This window comes from Molothrus aeneus, chromosome 3 (assembly GCF_037042795.1).
Source record: "Molothrus aeneus isolate 106 chromosome 3, BPBGC_Maene_1.0, whole genome shotgun sequence".
NCBI lineage: Eukaryota > Metazoa > Chordata > Aves > Passeriformes > Icteridae > Molothrus > Molothrus aeneus.
In genome coordinates this window covers 67,181,262-67,201,590 of record NC_089648.1, presented here as the reverse complement: position 1 = coordinate 67,201,590, position 20,329 = coordinate 67,181,262, and the positions used below count along the sequence as shown (strand labels likewise).

At 37.2% G+C, this 20,329-nt stretch overlaps 1 protein-coding gene across 1 annotated transcript in view; it reads right to left on the bottom strand.

Moving 5' to 3' along the window:
* The window catches only part of REV3L (REV3 like, DNA directed polymerase zeta catalytic subunit), a 70,853-nt gene that overhangs the window by 29,807 nt on the left and 20,717 nt on the right, over nt 1-20,329 (bottom strand). Inside the window, exons 12-18 of the mRNA XM_066546128.1 lie at nt 17,164-17,300; nt 10,522-14,713; nt 9,174-10,147; nt 8,518-8,600; nt 7,358-7,483; nt 5,609-5,801; nt 3,157-3,268 (exon numbers count right to left, since the gene is read on the bottom strand). Coding sequence (XP_066402225.1) covers nt 3,157-3,268; nt 5,609-5,801; nt 7,358-7,483; nt 8,518-8,600; nt 9,174-10,147; nt 10,522-14,713; nt 17,164-17,300 — 5,817 coding nt within the window. The remainder of the gene's footprint in view (nt 1-3,156; nt 3,269-5,608; nt 5,802-7,357; nt 7,484-8,517; nt 8,601-9,173; nt 10,148-10,521; nt 14,714-17,163; nt 17,301-20,329) is intronic.

Here is a 20,329-nt window from a genome sequence, read left to right as displayed (position 1 = left end):
AAAGTCTAAGAGTCTAAGTCCAGTTGTCAGGGTACCAAAAACCAATCTAATTATGCTTTTCTTTTGTACAAATCTGTGCTGTTTGTTCTTCCCTACCTCCTCAAAACTCGTATTTGCGGCTCTTCCTTTCTGTCTGTTTCCTGACTCTCAACCCTCAACCTCAGTATTCCAATACCCTTCAAAATCGAAGTTGTCTCTGCATAGACTTTGGTACTCACACTTGTAAGTACTTCTATTTTACAGGTTAGTCAGTCTCAGTAATAATCTCCTAGAAAAGAGGTGTTTCTTCTTCTCAGTATCTGGACAAATCTGTGAATTTGCAGGATAGATGAAATCATAGATCACAATTCCAGAGAAACAACCAGGTTGTCTTCTGGTCTACTGGAACACAAGATGACTTATTTCTGTTTGCCAAGGGCTCTGAGTTAATCAGAGGCAACATCTACTAATCCATAGAGGAACATTTACCCTGGTATTTACTTCACAGATGCCAAGGTATTAACCAAGGTATTACTGTGATCATTCAGATCTAGCACAGCCTAAACAACCTCACAGTGAATCCAACTTCAGTTCATTTATTCCAGAGAACCCTCTGGAGCAATATTCATCTTCAGTGAACAAAGAATAACTTTAGCTCTGCTACAAAAAGTTTGGGAAACACTCTTCAGTGACAAAAACCTAGTCAGACACTGATGAGCTATGAGTATTGCAGAAGTTACAAATTTTCCAGGAACACCCTTTCCTTCATCTGTGTGCTGGAAACAATGACCCAGAATTCTCTACTCGGCTCTTTCAGAGTTTACATGTATTGACAAGAAGTTACAGAATCAACCATTATTTATTTTCAATAGCCAGGATGGAAAGAAAACAAAAGGCCTAAACAAGGAAGTAGAAGGCTGGAACTTGAAATAAATAAGTATGTTCCACAATTTCACATATATGGAATAAGAGGAAGAATTAGGCCAACTACTAAGAGAATGATTAGAAATAGGAACAAGAATTCTTAAACTGGACTGTGTAAGATAATTCCTCCTGCAGCCAAGATCCTTTCTGTTCTATGCTTCAACAAGTTGATAAAGTTTGTTCCTGATATTGACAATCAAGAGTGATTAGCCAGTCTGTCATTCATCATGCCAGGAATCTGGAATTTCAGTCTTCCACCCTTCCCTCCAACAGCCCAAGAGGCCAAGAACATGAAACAAAAGCAGGTTGCAATCATGCTGGGCATGCCATTCAGTCACAAGAGCCTATTATTGTCCAGCCTAAAGCATGTAACAGAATATAAGATACTGATAAAATTCTTTGCTTGAAAATTAAGGTGATTTTGAGTGTTGATCCATGAAGTTCAAGTGGTAATATTTCTTAAATATAGCCTGATAGTTCTCTTTCTCTAATCTATCAGACCTACTATTAAGTGCATCTACCAGAACAGCCAAAGTACCTAGCTTGTGCTGGAAAAAAATAACACTAAAAAGATAAACAGAAGATTGTTTAAAAAATAATTACTATTTTTCATTAAAGCTGCTTGCTTGTTCATTTCTCATTGAGGAAGTTTTTCCACTACTTCTTAATTACACGGTTTTACCATACTTCCTCCTTCAGTTAAAGCTACTCTGGGCCAAGATACTTGTTGTGTGCTTAAGAAATACAAAATACTAACTCCAACAAAATTTCTCCTTTTTTTTGCCCGGGCTACAGAAAATAAAGGGGGAAAAAGAGCAGGAAACTGTAGATGTGGTCCAAGTTGCAAAAACCATCTTTTTTGAGAGTCCATCAGAAGTTTGATAGCTGAGTTCTAGAGTTGTGAGGGAAGGAAACTAAGATGATGACAGTAGTCTGTCTCTTCATTAATAGAGCAAACCTTTTATCTTCCAGGAATATAAGTCAACTAACTCTATCTTCATGGATGAAGTTGTTCCATCAAAAAGATACACTAGCACATGCTATCATTAGCTGAGATTTCTCAGACAGCAACCTGATACATTCCATCTTGAAGTACACCAAAATTGCATGATTTTTTTTGTTCTGTAATGCCTTCAGCACGTACAGATATAGAAGACTTCTGATCTTCAGTGATAAACATATATTTTAACTGCTGGGTTGTCTCTCTACCATATTCTTTCTGTCCTGTCACGTTTTAGACCTCCACACAACTGGTGGAGAATTCTTCATTTACTGGCAGTTTCTCATTCTAAGTAATTTTCCTAAGTTTGATGGAGCACTAGATTTCCAAGAAAGAGAAAAATAATATTATATTCCTTACCTGAATTTTGTCTTCTCTGAACAGGGATCTGCTGCTCTGTCAGGACCCACCCTGTGCTGGTTGCATTCAGCAACTCTTTTTGTATTCTGGCTTCATGGGGTTGGTCAAAGCCTTTCTCATCAGAGGTTTTCTGGTTGGAGAGAGAAAGAATTGCAAATGTACTCTGCCTAGTTTGTTTTTTTTTCTCGTGCCTCTATTCCAGCAGGGTGACTCAGAGTTTAAATCTGTTTGTTTTCCTTGAAATTTTACAGCTTTGCACCTGTCAGTAGGGTCTGGAGAGACGTCTGTGGTTCCACCTACTCACCAGGCGAGAGGGCTCCCGAACAGGCTTCTCAGCCTCGGTGGAGAGGGGGAAAACCAGCAGTTTTCCAAGTTTGATAGAGCAGGGGATTTCCATTCAGAGAAGACAAAACTAATGAAGGAAACTGATTTTTCAATGAACCCTTATTTTAAACTGCAGCAGTTTCAGTACCATGCAGGTTTTTTTTCTGTCTTGCCTCAGAGTTCCTAGAAAACTCTTCCTGTCTGAGGGGTTTTCTGTAGCTCTCAGCACTCTTAATATCTACTGTTCTGAGAGTTTCAGAGAGAGATGTGTCATGAATTCTGAGATTAACAGGAAAGTTGTATGTTAAGAAAGATTACTATATGGCTGATAAGTTTCAAGACTGTAACTCAGCTGCTTAAGAGGATCTGAATGTTCTTGCTGTCAGAGAAAAGGAAAAGCAAAAAGTATTTTATTTGAAAGACCACCATGCTTGTCCACTCTAGAAATAAGCCTTTGAGGGAAACAACAACAAAAAAAATCAGTATTTGAAAGAATGGCAAGGGTTGAAGGAACTAAATCTGCTGTTTCCAAGCCTGAAAAATAAAAGCAGAACGTACAGATATGCTACCTTTTTACAATATTCACTACTTCCTGGAAAAGAGTTCTTTCATCAGTAGCGTAACTGACTTCTAGTCCTGTAACTCCAGATCTTGTAAGCAAGGGGGCTTGGTCTCTGCTCCCTAGAAAATAAAAGTAAAAAACCTGTTACAATTTAGAAGGAATTTCATTACTTCAGTCAACAATACTGCTTTAGAATAAAACATACAACCAAAAAGAAGCATGGAACACAACTTATTTTTATCTTTAATAATTATCACAGTTAATTCCATGGACTTATTTTGTTCCTCTTGGGTGGAATAATTTTTTCTTTTCACTTTGTAGAATTCTGCCATAGTGGTAATCTTGCACAGATTCTCAGATAGAAAAAAACCTGAGTCACAAGAATTTTCACTATTTTACATGCACAGGAGTCTAGCTCCTGGAAAATTACTTTTAATAAGAAATATTAAATGACTATATGACAGCTCACACACTGTTTTTATGCAAAATATAATTTTAATTGCTATCTCAGAGTAGTGCTTTGCAAAATGCCTTACAGAATGAAAATGCTTTATAACCGTACAGTTCTTTTTTTCCAGCACACTAAGTTACTGACAGAAATGGAAAAACATGACCAAATGCTCACTTAGTGCACATTAACAATGTCCGCATTGATAATGTCTGAGTAATATCTAAATTTGTATGCATGTAGGAACTCAGCATTTGCCTTCCATATTAAAAAAACCCTTTTTTAATGAATAATGCACAACACATACTCTGTTTTCTTTACACAACAGGTAGTATGAGCTCTGTTACAGTGACAATGCAGATTTTAGGAACTGGAATTTTTAAATGGCATTCTACTTTGACACATTCTTAAGAAAGGTGTGCTTTCAGAAATAAATGTTAAAACAAGTACTGTGACTTACAAAGCAATAATAACACAAAAGGGAAAAAAAATGTATCTCAATGTCAAGTCACTCCACAGGGAACTCAAAAAGTTCTAACCAATAAAGTATTGACAGCACACATCAATTAAAGCAACGAATGTCACAATAACATTTAAACACATCATTTTATTTCACTAACAAAACCAGATCAGAACCTTCGTTTTTTCAAAGTATCATTGGACATTTTACAGTTCTTGATAAACTATCAGTGGCACACACACCTAGGGAGCCATAGTGGCTATACTGTGGAAAAATCTCAGTAAGATATTTTTTAAGATAGTAACAAGCATATAATACCAGAATAAAATTCACTGAGAATAATAAGAACTTAGCTTAACATGATATAGTATCTACAAAATACACTGGTAAAAGAAGAAGCTGTTGCCTTATTGCTAATTTTTTTTGTAGGTTTTTGTCCACGCTTAAAATTTTAGACAGTATTTTGTGGTTTGATACACATGCACATTGCCAAAGAAACCCTGAAAGAAAGAGGACTACTTTGGGGATGTTTTTTGGTTTGAGATTTTTTTTGTTGGTTTTTTTTTTACTAGCCTAAACCAGTGGTACTCAACCTTTAACAGCTGGAGAGCCACTTCTTAATAAAATGGAGTTGTAGAGCACCATAAAAATCAAGTATCAATGGATTTTTTTTCCATCATGACACTTCAATGTGTGATGATGCTGCCTTAATGCCACCACACATTGATACATCACGACATGACACATCAGCATCCTCTCTCCCAGCAGCATTCTGTCTTCAATCCCTTCTGGCTGCTAGGAGGGAGTGGGGTGGAAGGGTGGAAGGGGCAAAAGGGCAAGTTTTTCCCCATTCTGCCCCACAGCTGCTGGGTGGGAGGTGATCTCTACTCTTACCTGTGGGGGGATCCCAGCAGCTCCTTTTCTTTCCCCCTATGGGAGGGGGAACTTCAGCGACTCCCACACTGCTGGTCCATTTGCTCAGTGCTCCCCGCGCTGCCTGATAGAGTGGAGCGCCGATCAGATGCCTACATTGCGAGAGCCGCCTGTAGGGCCATGAAGAGCCACATCCGGCTCTAGAGCCACAGGTTGAGTATCACTGGTCTAAACAAAGCCAAAAAGGTACAATAGAATAAGGGCCCCTGTTTAGATCCTAAAAGGATCAGATAAAACCACAAAAATAACCCTTAAGTAAAATATAAAACATACTGTCTCGCTTTTAACATTTTCTACTTGCAGCTATCCAGCAACTCGAGTAGGAAACTAAAGGCAGGTTTTCCTCTTTACACTTTTAGAACACTGCAGGAGCTTGTCCACAAGCATGCAAATGTGAATATTTTGCACACGCAAATGCTATTTGTGGTTTACAGCCCATGCAATAGTTCTTTGGAAGATATAAGCAGGAAAACTCCATATTTAATATGGCCATTCAACAAGACAAAATTAAATGAGATACGTAGTAATATAGATACTCTATTACATTTTGCTTGCTACTGTTTGATTACTATGAAATAGCATTCTGTAAAATATAATATGAAAAAAAGAAATAGGAACCTTGGCTTGAGGGTGTCCTGCCTCTATCAATCACTATAGCACCAGTGATTTCTTTTTTATCAGTATTTGGCAGTGCTGAGTCTGATGAGACGCAGTAGAATACAGCGCAGATCGGATCAAACTCTGGATCTGGTTCCAAATCTCGTCTTGTTCGAGCATGTAACTCCATACTGATGAGGGTAAGGTGCTGGACCTAGCAACAAATGAAGACAGTATGTTAGTTTGTTAACTAACATACAACCGAAAAGGTTTCTTAAAAAAAAATTAAGAGAAGATTATCTGTGCAAATGAGGACAGTGCCGACATTTATATGGTGGTATTACATTGTAACTACAAGGTTCCACCCTAAAATTAACATAAGTGATTAACCACACATCTTTGGATCTCACTTTTGTGTAAATAGCACCATGTTAGGAAAAACTAAGATTCATCATTAAACACAGCTTTATACTCAGTTATGAAAAGTCAGTATGTATGTCTGAGTACTGTATTCTTCTATCAAAAGGAGAAAATAGGACAAAAACCAGACAATGTTCAACTTCAATAATTGTAAATTCCTGTAGTGTTTTCAAACACCATTGTATATTGAGCTGAATCATATTTCTGAACTGATCAAGAACAAAGAATCACTCTTGGTCTTTCTTCTTCCTTCCCTCCCTCACCCAAGACAAGCATGAAGATTAAGCCCTACTGGAAGGTAGGAAGAATACCTAACTTTGCCTTTAGGTGCATTAATGAACTTTCACATCATATTGCCAGAGCCTTTTGCAGAATGGTTTACATTTACAAAACGCTAATCACTATATACTGTGAAGTTTTGACTGTGCAGTAAAGACAGTATTATTTAATGCTGTTTCAACACCATATTGCTGCTCTGTTGTCTTGCATAATATTGCTCATAATGTGGATTAATAGAGAGGTTGGACAGATTATGAGGGGAAAATTGAAAGTATTTCAGTGTATATAGGATGCTCTGGGGGCAGCCTGATTTCCTCTAGATTTCCATACAAACATCACTGGGTGAAATTTTACTCCATCTCCATTTCCCCCAGGATCACTGTGGCTTCTCTTATGTCCTTTACTCAGTGCTATCTCCCTATCCTCTACAAACTAGCCAACAGCTAATTCCAGGTGTGCAGACTGTCTAGGGGCACATATACACACAGGCTGCTTGCCCTGTCAGCAGCCAAACACAGCAGTACTGTATTTACATTGTTTCCCTTTCTCCAGCATTTCGATTCCTCTCCCCACACCAAACACTCACCTACATTAGACAGATATAAAGAGACCTTCTTTGAGATAGGCACCCTTTTGTTAAATGTAGTAGAAACTGTCCAACAAGTTCAGAAAGTAACAAGTAGAAATACCAGGAGGGCCTTACTAATTGCTGCCAGATGCCTTATTTCTTAAGGAAACAATCCATGAAAATTATGGTCAACTAGTTTTTCAGGTAATGCTTTTATGTAAAACTTACTATTTCTTCCTTCTGATTTTTCCCCTATTTTTATTTTTAAAGGGAGGTTTACCATCTTCTCAACCAAAATACTGTGAAGTCTAGCTCAATACTGTTAGAGGCATTGGCCATCAAGCTGAAACTGGTAGATCAACTACTTACAAGCTGCAGACATCAGACACTGATTAATTTTTAAGTCACTTAGAGAATCCAAGAGAAAATGACTTTTTATTTTCAGTATAAAATTGGCTTGATAAATTATAATTTTATAAAGTGACATGTAAGGGTAAAGTTACCTCATGTAAAGATTTTGCTTCCTGCAGGTTTTCCACACTGACTTTAAAACCATAAGTATTATTTAAAGAGGGTCCTTCAATCTGGGAAGTCTCTTTCTTTGGAGCACCGAGGGCAGCAAATTGATTCTTATCCGGCAGGGGAAGAAAAAAGCACAGGATAGTGAGAAAACACAGGTTGCTAAACTCATATGTAATATTAAATAATAGGCAATATTAAATAGAAATTTATCAATGAAAATACAATTGCTACACTGCAAATTACTAAAAAGTCCCCAACCTTTTACTATCTCCTCATTTCATTTTTCAACATGCAAACAACCGTTGTATCTTTCTGCCTTTTAGGAATAATTTTAATTCATAGCAAAGCAAGAGGCAGTTTCAAATACTTAAAAAACCTCCCAAACAATTAAAAACTTCCAGAACCCTACCAAAAAAACCCCCAGTCTCACACATACTAGCTTTCTTGGAAGTCTGAGGATACAAAACCCAGCAATTCTCTATTCTCTCCTGAGCAACAATTTGTCAAAAAACCCTGCTTCAGTCATCACTTTTAAAGTCCCTGAAATAAAGGTATATTAAGTACCTCCTTGAAATAGGTGAATATATTGAGAAGAAAAAACTACTGGGTCACTCCAGTAATGCACCTAGCCCTCCATTCTGTTCCAACATGGAGAGCAGAAACACTGTTTAAGTAAAGTAAGTCCAACCTCTTTCTCCTCTGCTGGCACACCACGAACTGCCCTCTTTGTTTTCAGAAAATGCTTAGAACATTGTCTGAAAACTAATACACATAGAGACACATAAATATACACAGGTCTGGGTATATATACAAAAAAGGGAAATCACACTACAACTTAAAAAGGATGTTGTAATTCAAAAAGCAAAACATCTTTATATGGTGTCTCTTTAGTGTTTCATTAGTTTCTAACTACCATAGAGCAGCACTTTCAATCTCCAACTTACACCCGTTTTCCCCAAATTAAACTCATAAATTTCTTCCTAACTTTGAGTGTGCTCTGATTCTACAACATTTGTACCATACCATTTTAAATGTATTTTCAAGATCTTAACAGCAAAAGACAAAAACAACAAAGAAGAAAGAATGAAAATGTGTCTATGCCGCAAAATAAAATACATCTGTGCAGAAAATGTTAATTTACCTTCATTTGTGTGGTTAGAAGTACTCTTCGAAGACCATCAGTATTACTTCCCCTCTTGTGGCTCAGTTTCTGAGCTTTTGGTTCTGTAAACATGAGTGAAAGACTACTTAGCCTCAATGGTATTGTCTAAGCATTAAAAAACATGCAAGGATCAAAAGAGGCATTTCATTAACATTCCAAAGAAATATTACATACATAAGCAAATACAGCTTTATTCTTTGTCAAATCCAAAGCACAACTACTACAATTTGGTATTTATGGACATATAGGAACATAAGTAAGTTACAAAGCTTCATATCATTATCATCGTGAATATTGTAATGTTACTCACACTCTACATTGAGATTTTTTTTTTAATACAAACAATATAGTCAACAAGATTTTAAAAATCCCCCAAATAAGCAATACTTCTAAATTATGCTTTTAACCAGCACTTCAGAGTTCAGATACTAGGGACTGTTAGGAAGCAAATGGATGTTCTACTTGTAGAGTTTTCCAGTAATTCAGTAGTTACTTTGACAATAATGGACAGAACTTTTCCTTTAAAAAACTAATTTTAAATATATTTTCACAGAGATATAATTTTTTTCTTATTATGTAGAAAGAAATATATTTAGATTTGTGTGTGTATTATTAGAATCACTTAATGGATTTACCTGCAGATAAAGGAGTAAAACCAAGAACTTCAGGTATTCCATCTTGGTTTTTTCTGTGTGCAATGGGTGTACTATGGAGACAAACTGATTCAGAATTTCCAAGATCTTCATTAACTGGAAGCGGGGATGTGTCAAAGGATGTCTGAATGTTCTCCTGGGTGCATGGAGAATTTTGTGTACTTCCAACATCGTTTCCTTCCCCAGAAGACAAAATAATATCCTGATTTTTCCACTCTGTGTCTTCTAAATTGGACTGTTTAGGATCTGGAGATGCCACCTGCTGCCAAGGAGGAAGCACTGGAGAATCTGGAGAACTGTAACTGACATAATAATCTTCTTCCTCCTCCTCCTTATCATGTTCTAGAGCTGAAGTAGTGTGTGTCTTGCTTGCACATGAAGTTTTATTAGAGTCTATATCATTTTTAGTATTTACAGAAGTTCCTATGGTGCTTATAGACTTATCACAGGTTTCCTTGGTTTGCATTTTTGTATTTTCTGCCACGGAGGCAGGAGAAGTCTTTGTAGGCACAATAGGTCTTTCATCTTCCAGGCTAGACAAATTCAAATCTTTAGCTGCTTTTATTACTTCTACAGATTTCTCTTCAGACAATACTGCAGAGCTGAAATTCTCATCTGCCTTTGCCTGCTCAGCAGGATGATTCTTAGGCAATTTCTTGAAATGTTCATACTCTTCTTTGGCATGAAGCCATATCTGAACTTGCTGTTGGCTTGGAGCACATTTGCATGGCATTATGACTATTTTTTTGTCTTCACTAGTTTTATGGCTATTACTTTCTCTTTTATTAACAGTAGAGTGACCATAATGAGGAGGAGATCCTGGTCTAGGACTTTCTGTCATTGCTGAAAATGCAGTCTTCCAGAGTCGTAGACCTTCTAATGAGAAGTCCCCCTCAAACTCAAGGAGGTCATTTGGAAGTCTGGTTTCCACTGTGAGAAGCCGCCCTCCAATCTCCCTGTGAAGAAAAATAGTTTAAATTACTGTTTTACTCCAAACTGCACTGCAGGCAGTCCTCCAGATGACAGAAAAGCAGAGTATTACTAACTAGATTTCTCACCATGCAATTCCCATGGGCAGTGTTTTTATTTTACAAACCATAAAGGCACATTCCCACTTATTACAACAATATGCAATAAAAATACAAATTATCATGAAAGAAAATGGGTATTTGGACTGGAAGCACAGTAACTTTCAACTTCGAATGGATGTATATCAGATGGGATCTTTCAAGTATCCATGCCACATAACAGCATAAAATTGTTTACAGGAATAAATTAAATTTAATATAATCACAATCACAGGTAGACAGAAATGCATTTAACACAGTACCTTGGCTTTTCTGGAGCATCTGAAGGGTTGCTGCAGAATGGTTCCTGATAGACTGTTTCTGCGAGATCATGATCCAGCAAAGTTGCCATGATTTCTTCACGACTGGGTGGGGACATGAGAGGCTTAAGAATGTGAGCAGTACGAGGTGTAAAGCTTCCATTCTTGGATTGTGAGGGAGAACTGGTTGATCTTGGTGAACTATCTGGAGTTGGAGTTAATGCTTCATTGTTTCTTGAAACATGTAATTCTAAATCCTCAGAAGCTGCATCTAGAAGTTCACCATCAGGTGATGACAATAAGGATGTAAAAGAGGTATTAACTGAATCAAGTGGTTGACAGGGTTCAAAAGTGGTTTCTTTTCTAATGTGGCTTTGAATCCAGTCTGAGCAGGTTGGCTGAGAAAGATTAAGAAATCTCTCTTTATTTATTGTATTTATATTCAATTTGAATTTTTCATTTAAACAGACTTCAGTCTCTTGGGTACAAGAGGTATCAATAAAACTAGATCTAGAATTTGAAGAATGAATGTTTTTCCTCCATTGACTATGGCAGTGGTTCTCACTATTATCTAGTGAGGTCTTCTCAAAAAGCTCAGGGCTCAGGGAACCAGACGGTATCCATTTACTTGTGCTTGAAGAATGTTGCTTTTCTTCCTCAGATTTTTGGTCATTATGACATAGAAAGTCACCTTCTGTTGTTTGTCCAGAACCAAGATCCTGAACTGCATCACTCAAGAATTTCTGGGGCAAATTTTGATCTGCTGGGACAAACTGGCTTGCAGAATAAAAACTGCAAAATCCACTTTGCCCTATAGTATTAATATCAAAGTTGTAATTGTGGTCTGGAGATAAGCTGTCTTCAAGTGAGTAACAGCTTTCAAAACCAGGGTCTGAAAAAAAAACTGGGCTGTCATTAGATACAGAATGATCAATGCGATTAGTAATTGGCTGGCTCGAAGATTCCTTTTTTGCAAGTTTTGCTGTTTTTTCTTTAGGTTTTGTGCTTCTGGGAGAACGAGATTTTCTTGATGATGTGATTGGCCGTGACCTTTTGATGGCTTTATTCTGTTCAGGAGGGCATGGTATGCCCTTGCTCAGCTGTGTTTTGTCTGGCAATGGCTCCTGCGCAATACTGGCATTCTGAGCTTTCTGCTGTCTCTTCTGGAGCAACTCTTTCAAAACAGCAAGACCAGACTGTCCTTCACCAAATGCTGATGGGGCCACTATATTCCTGTTTTTATACTGGGAGAGGGGTTTTGGTTGCATGGTTGTTTCTGACAGAGGCCTTTGTTTTGTGGTTTCTGGTTTAAAATGTGACATATCCAAAATAAATCCTCTCTGGTTTTGATCACAATTTAACTGCTTCACTGGACTCTTCAAAGACGTTACAAAACAGTTTTTAGGCAGTTGAAGTGGCCCAGGGTTTTCCTCAGATGGCTTAAGAATAGAAGAACAAGGATCAGAATGCTTGGATGCTTCTGGTAAACAAAAAATCTGCTGCTGATTATTGTCTTTACAATGTAAATAGTTAGTGGTATGTAATTGATCCATCTTTGCTGTGTCCAGAGAGTCACGAGTTTCATTTAATTTCCCAGCTGGTGGCAAATATCTGATTTGAAAGTTTTTTATCTCTTCTGCTTTTGGAGAAGTCTTATCTTTTGAGATATGAGCATTCTGTGTTACGTGAGTTGAGTGATTTGATGGATCAAATATGTTTTGAATGAGAGCAGAGTCCTTCATTCTAAATATAGCACTCTGAGTCCTGGACCTTTGAGAGCTCATTTTTGGTACTTCCCTTCCAGATGCTGCAGGAGTAGATGTGAAAGATGAATGAGGGTCTTCCCGTGGAGCAGGCAAACACTGTGCATCTACAGGCTTATCAATTTCCATCAGTGAGTGAAAACAGCCTGATGAATTACCTTGTGCATCAGCTGAAGGGAGCTGTGCTGATGGCAGATATCCAGCTGAATAGCCAGGAAGAGGACTGTCTTTGAGGTTGTGAAGTGGCTGAGAGCAGAGAGAGTTGTAAGAAATCTCATGAGGATCTTGATGCTTCAGCACAAACTTGACTTCTGTAGTAGAGCGACTACTTTCTTTTTCATCTTTAAATACAACGCGTTTTCTTGAGGACGCTTTTTCAGCCGTTTTTTGTTTTGTTCTAGGTTTCTTCTTTCCATCATCTGGGGTTTTATCAACCTGATTAATCTTTTTCTTTTTCTTGGTAGATACAGTGGGGCTAGCAAATTTCTTTTTACATTTCTTAACCTGAGTTTTTGCTCTACTAGTTTTTCCTACACTAGTATTAACAGTCTTGCTGTTGTAGATATTGGGCCCCCTATTAAATAAAGCTTCTCTGTCCAGGTTAGTCAAAATTTCTTCTGCTTTTGGATCAGTGGGAGACCAGCAGCGAGGTGGAGATGTGTTTACTGGGCTTGTGCTTCTCTCAGAAAGAAAACCTAACTTAGACATAACATCACTATAGTTATAGTCACAGTCTTCAGCTTCAGCACTGTAGGAGGGCGAAGGAGGAGAAAGAATTGTATGAGTCCTTTTTCTGAAAGATAAAGTTCTTTTAATATTTGTACTACCTGTTTTTTGTGGTTTTCCAGCTTTTTTCTTGGTTGACTTATGTTTTGCTTTCCTTTTGTGACTTTTCTTTGGTGTTAGTGGATAAATAGGATATTTGGTTGCAGGAGAGTCAGGAACTTTTGGCCAAAAGTCCTTTAAAGGTGCAAGCTTTTTATATAAATTCATCTTTTCCTCTGTGAGTACTACTCTTTCCTCACTAGAATCTACTTTCCCCAATTTAACAAGCATATTTTTTCTCCCTCTAAATCTATTGATGATAATATATTTAATAATAACAGGTGGCAATTTTTTAGAAAGTTTTCTACGCTTTCGAGACTTCTGAGACCCATCCAAACTTTCAACACTTTCTATCGGTTGAGGTAGATTAATTTTTGAGTTGTGTGCGATGAAGCTCGATTCGCTGTCTTCAGTCTCATAATTCACCTTTCTTTTCGTTCGGAGCGTGTACTTATTTCCACACAGTCCAAATGACTGCTCAGTTTCAAGAGATCCATCTGCAAACTGGCAGTCAGTGTAATTAGCAGTACTTGTAGGCATTTTGTTTTCAAAAGCCTCAAGAGGAACTTGAACTAAGTCACTAGGTAAAGCACTATCCTTATCAGGAATGTTACTACAGGCATTACCTTGCGTATAGCAGCCTTCCTTCACTGATGCAACGTCATTTACACCTGCAGGCTCCTGGCGATTGATAAAACTATGCTTCTTTTTATTCAGTTTCAGCCTGGACTGTTTGTTGCCCTGCTGTAATTTGTATGTCACGGGAGCTAACTTCTGTGGTCGACTGAGACAATTAGAAAGAACAACACTAGGAAAGAACATATAATGTGCTGCTTGTTGACTGAGGCTTGGCTTTTCTGCCTTGTGCTCCTGAAATTCTTCATACCTAATTTTAAGCTTATTAAGGCCACCTTCATCAGTGTTATTTTCAAGTGAATGTACCACAGTTCGACTGCCTCCTGAACAAGATACTAATTCACAATTTTCTGTAGCTGTTGCTGGAAAAAAACTATTTATACTTGCACTGCTGGACTTTTCATTTACTTCAGAGGACATTTTACCTTTGGAGTGGCTCATATCAGAAAAGTTATATAAATTTTTATTCAACATGTTGTCACCAATATGGCGGCCCACATGCATAAAAGAGACATCCTTTTCAGCCTTCCTAATGCTAATGTACTTCCTACTAGGTATCGGTCTGTTTACTGATGAAATATCATCTTCATAGTCAAAAATATTATTTCCACATGAAGGAACTGGGAGAGTATCTTTCTTGTTGCTCTCTTTGTGAGAGTTTTCTGCATGGGTACTATTGCTGAATGGAGTTGGGTACTTGGCTGAGTAAGTGCTTTCTTTTGTAAGAGAATGGACTGAAAGTTCAGGTCTTGTTTCTGTGTTTGGTTGTGAGAGGTCTTCTACAAAATCTTCATTATTCAAAACATGGTTAGAAAGGGCACTTGTGTGTTTACACTGAAAAGTAATTTTAGCAGAAGATGGGGGTTCTAGTGTAGCAGCATCTTTGTGAAAGATTGAGGTCTTTACAGACATTTTGCTTGTTGCAATGACGGAGGAGTGAGTTCGAGAACTTTCATTATTCAAAGGATTGTCTGAAATGCAAGAAAAGCAATTTTATTCTCGTCTTCCTGTAAAAAAATAACCTAAGGCATTAAAAATTTTAATAGTATCATCCTAAAAGCCTTCCCATCCAAATAAGAAACAAACTCTTGCAAATCACATTACATTTATCATCATGACAACTAGAGACTCTGACTACATGAGTTGCTTTATCAAAATCACATTGTCAGTACATTTGTCTCGGGCATTTTGTCAGTTATTCCTCAATGGCAGACTTGCATACAATTGTCAAAGATTTCACGCTGACTTTCTGAAAGGAGGCTTCACAATCACTTTCAGATGACTATATAAAAACAGACTGATTTCTAGAAAAGTTTGTATGCTGCTTTGTCCCCGAGAAGTATGTATACTCATTGGCTCTGAAAAACAAAATTCTTATTTAGATGACCTTCCCCATGCAGAAAAGTCATTGCATAGAAAGCTAAAGTAGTACATCTCACAACATGGCAAGGGCTTTGTATGAACTGTGCTGTGCACTAAACATAGGTAGTTTCCTGCACTTCTATATAGCAGAGCAATACAGCACCCGTTCAGGTGCTCATGCAAGAAGCTTGCACCACTTAGTTACATCCTGGACTCATATCCATGTATTAATGCTCCCACATAATCTGAGACCAGCAGGTGCTGTGGTAATTTGACCTGTGCAAACTCATCACATGGTATGGGTGATGATTTTCATCTCTTTTGGGGATACTTTCACCACATTTATTGTGGGGTAGGTAAGGACAGAGATGTGGTAACAAGTAACAAGTGTGTGCTTGCTCATAACCTTGCTGAACAAGTAGTTTGACAGAGGTTGTACCACTGCAGAGAGGCAGCTACCCCAGAGCACCTGGCACACAGAAATTTGTTCCTCCTCTTGTATCCACCTCTTTAGCTGAAATGTTGAAGGGGGATAGGAGTTATGAAACATGCTCATGACCTGAAAGCATGTGCTGCACACTGATTTACTAGATTGGGGATCCTTTCGGCCTTTAGTCTAAGTCTCAACCAATTTGGGGATCATCTTAGATTCATGCTGCCTTCAGCTTAGCAGTTTATTTGCTGCTGGCTGAGAAAAATAAAAGGAAGTCCCAGTCTGTATCTAGTAACATTTTCTAATGCACACAGAGTCCCTAAGCTGTGAAACACAGCTGGGAGACACTGCCTATTATTCTTTGAAGGTAGGAGTCCACAGAAAGAATGAGGATGATTAACTGAAAACTCAAAAAATGGGAGTTTGGTTGTGTCAACAAACACCTGGAAAATAGCTGGCTATTCAGATACAAAAACTGCAAAAATACTTGTCAGTCAGTCAGATTATATGGACACAGATTCATGTGTGGATAGGCATTTTCTAATTTAGACGACCTGGACTGAGATCTGTTTTGAATTTACTGTATCTCCTATTAAAAGAAATCAGTGCAAAAGTTGACAGAAATACGCTTTCTAAGCCGACGTGATATTTCACATACTTAAAATATGCTTAAATTTAAACAGTTACTTAAGAAACAGTCTTTTTAGCCAGCAGCATCTCTTATTACAACAAATTAGAAAGTATGGCAAATAGGGAAATTACAATTGTATATCTGATAAAAGCATACCATATTAGCAGTACATCAAATCATGTATTAATCCTACCATTATACCTATAAAAACAAAGGAAAAAGTAAACTATGTTTTAAATACTGAACACAAAAGAATAGCTGCGGTTATCTATAATCTATCTAGTAAGATCATATAGTTCACGTTCTAAACTGAACATTATAATGTGACTTGCAGATTTTCTAATGAAACAAATAATATTATTTATATATTTCCCTAACTTCAAAGTGTGCATTCTGTTGACTAATGTTATTTGATCAAAGATGTTGATCATGTTATAAAGATGGCAAAAGATCTCTAGAGATTAATTTTTTTTTTTACAGATTTTGAAAGGCAGTTCCTTCTGCAGTGGCTTTGCCACTCATAGTTTTAACTCATGCAATCCCAAATGTGAATATGCAATCTGCAGAATGAAAGACAGGCCCAAACAAAAGCTCACTATACTTTGGCATGTGTGGCAAATACTTGTAAAGAATCACCTAAATCTACACAGTAATACATTATTATTTACAAGAATCCTAGGAGGATAAATGATCCCACAGAATCATTACTTTTAATATCATATTTGGTTTTTTCTAAAGAACTAATTAAACTATGTCCTTTTTTGGATCATCGATAGAATACGAAAAACAGATTCTGGTAATTCATAGAGGGCACTGAGATTAAAATACAATTGTTTTTCAAGGAAGATGTTAAGGGCCTGCTTCTGCAATCTGTTGAGACCTTTTCCTTCCAATTGAAACAGGGACTGAAAATGGTCAGCACTTTTGAGAACTAGCAATTTGATATGAAAATGAACTATGACCCAACTTCCAAAGCCGATGTTCTGTTTACTTACCACCATTTTCATCTGCAGTTCCATCTAACTGAGGTATTGAGAGATTAGCTAGGATATTGTTACTGCTCCACTCCATTTCCTCCTCCGAAGATGAATCCTCTTCTGTTGAACTTCGATGCATATTTTTGCCAGCTGACCTGGAGGAAAGAAAAGGAACTAATTGATGCATAATACCTCTATTAGGAAACACCATGGGCCACAGGGAACATGAAACTCAATGGGGTGTGGTGCTATGCAGTTGTATAATTTGGGGGAGCAAAAGGAAACAAAAATTTTGTCACATTTCTCATTGAGAAAGTCAGAATATTATTTTTGAATAATATTATTATTATTCCATGTTACAATTTTTAAGAGGCAACAGTGGTAGCCAACCATATTAAACAGCAGGATTCGCTAACTTAAGAAGATGCAGAGAAAGCATTTTGACGTTTAATTTTAGATAAATTTTACTGCAATTTAATTTCATGTCTTCAAAGTGCTTGAAATTTGAAGACTAAACCAACTATGCAAAATTACTTCAGTTCAGCTGTTAGTGAACAGATGTCTACTTTTTTGTGGTGGTTTTTTTTGTTAAGAAGTCTTCACTGTATTGTAACAATTCTCTCTCTTGGCAGGCTTAACTAAATCATGACCAACAAAACTATGCTTCATTCTACATTTCACTGAATATTCTGAAGCAGCTGTTGTTAATACTTAAGCTGCTTTTACTAAGTTAACTGTTCTACACTGCCAGGTTTACAGTCATAAATTCATTGGGAAAAAAAAAAAAAGAAGCAAATCTACAAAGAAAAGCTTCTCTGGATTTTTTGTGTTTGCTTTATATGGGCATTGGGGAAGGAAGAATATCACAGAATATGATAGAAAACCACAAAGAACAAATCCTCCAGTATATTATAACTCTATAACCACTTAGGAATTTGATTTCTTTTTTAAAATAAAAAGTGTGAGATAGTCAAAATTCTTACCAGAAATAAGGTATTTTGTGACTACACAAAAAAAAAAATACAGATACATACCAAAGAACTGAAGTTTGGGGTTTTTAAATTTGTTTGTTGTTTGTTTAAGTTTGTGTAATACCTTAAAAGATATAAATACAAATGTTTTGAATTTACAGGAAGGAAAATCCACAATAACCTAAATACACTTTACTTTTGCAGAATGCTTTGACGACTGGAGTTAGACCAGCATGAATTATATGTATGGTACCACCCCAGACATCTGAATGTCAGCACAGAGCTAATTTAGATCAGGACAGATTTGTTAGTTCAGAAACAACAGGCTCAAATGTAAGCACATCATTTCCACTCACATCTGGAAGCATGACTTGGAGAATCAAGTAACAAGCACAGCTAGTCTCCATGATCTAAGAGAGCTTAGTTGTCCCTCTTCTATGTTCCCAAAACATGGAAAAGCACAGCACAAAGCAATCAGCTTGATATGCAAATTAATAGCAAACTGGGGATGTTTCTTCCAACCTGAATTATGCTGCAATCCCAGGTAAATCTTTGTCAATTTTAGTAAACACAATCAGCCTGGAGATGACCTCTGCAGGTAACTTGGATTTCTCCTCATTCAAGCCTATCAGTTTGGATTCTGGGAAAATTTATGTGACACAAAGATATCACCATACATGAACTAGTCCAGGTCTTGGTGGGCTTTTTTCTCCAATTCAATACAAATCAAACCCAAGCCACTGAATTCATTTAATAGGGAGTGGTTACTCCTCATTAGCACAATAGATTTTCTGAGATCATGAAAGACTGGTAAACACTCACTAACAGAAAAGCCTTGGTATGGATATTCAAGGATGCATTAGGAAGCCACACAGATGGAATAAGCCCGAGCAGAGTAAAGTCAGATCCATCATCAGACTCAAACTGGTTCTTCACACATGAGCAGAATCATGCAGTGGGCAAAGATACTCATGGCTTGTGTCTGAAATGAATCCAAATTCTGTAGAGATCTCAGTGCAAGAGAACTTGTAATTCCCTCTGAACAAAAGCTCACTCCCAGTGGAAGCACACGGTATGTACATTTTCCCTAGTGTTTTCTGTCTGGGATTAAGGTGTAGGCATATGTGAGTAAGATATCAGTGAGACAGCTCATCAAGTCTCTTGAGTTTTTAAATAGGATTCTTTTCTGCATGAAAGCAGTTAATTGCTTCAGAATCCAACCCAACTCCTGAAGTTGTAGAGTCAAACCCATACAGAGCTGTGCCTGAGCTAATGAATTCTGCAAGATACAGGTTTTCACAGTAACTACCACTAAACTGAAGTTTGAAGTGAAGTGTTTTGGATGGAAATTTCAACTTTTCAGACTACTAGAGGGAAAAAAACCTAGAAAATCAAAGGTCAGATAGGAAAACTAGCTTTAGAGATCAATTCTCTCTAGAACTAGAAGACTAATGAACTAACTAACTTCTGGTTCTGTTACAACTTTAATGTGCCTTATGGAAATAAAGGAAGCATTTCTATACCTCTCTAGTTCTCTGAAACATAGTATGATTACAATTTCTGATGTAGGAAAAAACCCCAAATATAAAAATGTTATGTCTGTGAAGTTCCTCACACTTCAAACAGAATTATAAATATCAGAAACTGTGCTGAAAGCAGGGGTCAAGAGAAACTGGATATAGCTGCTTTCAATGCCTGTCAGTGCAGACTGTACAAAAGGTAATTACAACCTCAGAAGGTGTTCCAAGAAACTTGGCCTTAAATATATTGAAGTTGCTGAAGTCAAGCAGAGTGAACAACATTCATGTTTTGATTTAAGCTTTTAACATGGAAACAAATGGATGTTTCTTCCTCAGGTTGCTTGGTTAGTCTTCATTTGAATACTTCTTAAATATTGACTTTAGTAAAAGATGTACAAGATACACCTTAACATTTGCATTATACCCAAGGTGTGACCTTACAAGCAAGTTACCACTAAAGGTTTTCTTGTATTTGGACTTGTAGAACAAAAAGCCCACTTAATTCTTCCTCAAAGAGCAAACTAGAAGCTTATGTTTGGCCAAACTTAAACACTTAATCTTTATTTCCAGGTAACACTGATGAGTCGCATCATCATCCAAACAATGTGCATTCCATCCCAAGATCTGCACAGATTTTTCCATGTTGTTAACAGAGACCTCTCCACATCTCATTGGGCTCACAGCATACTTGAA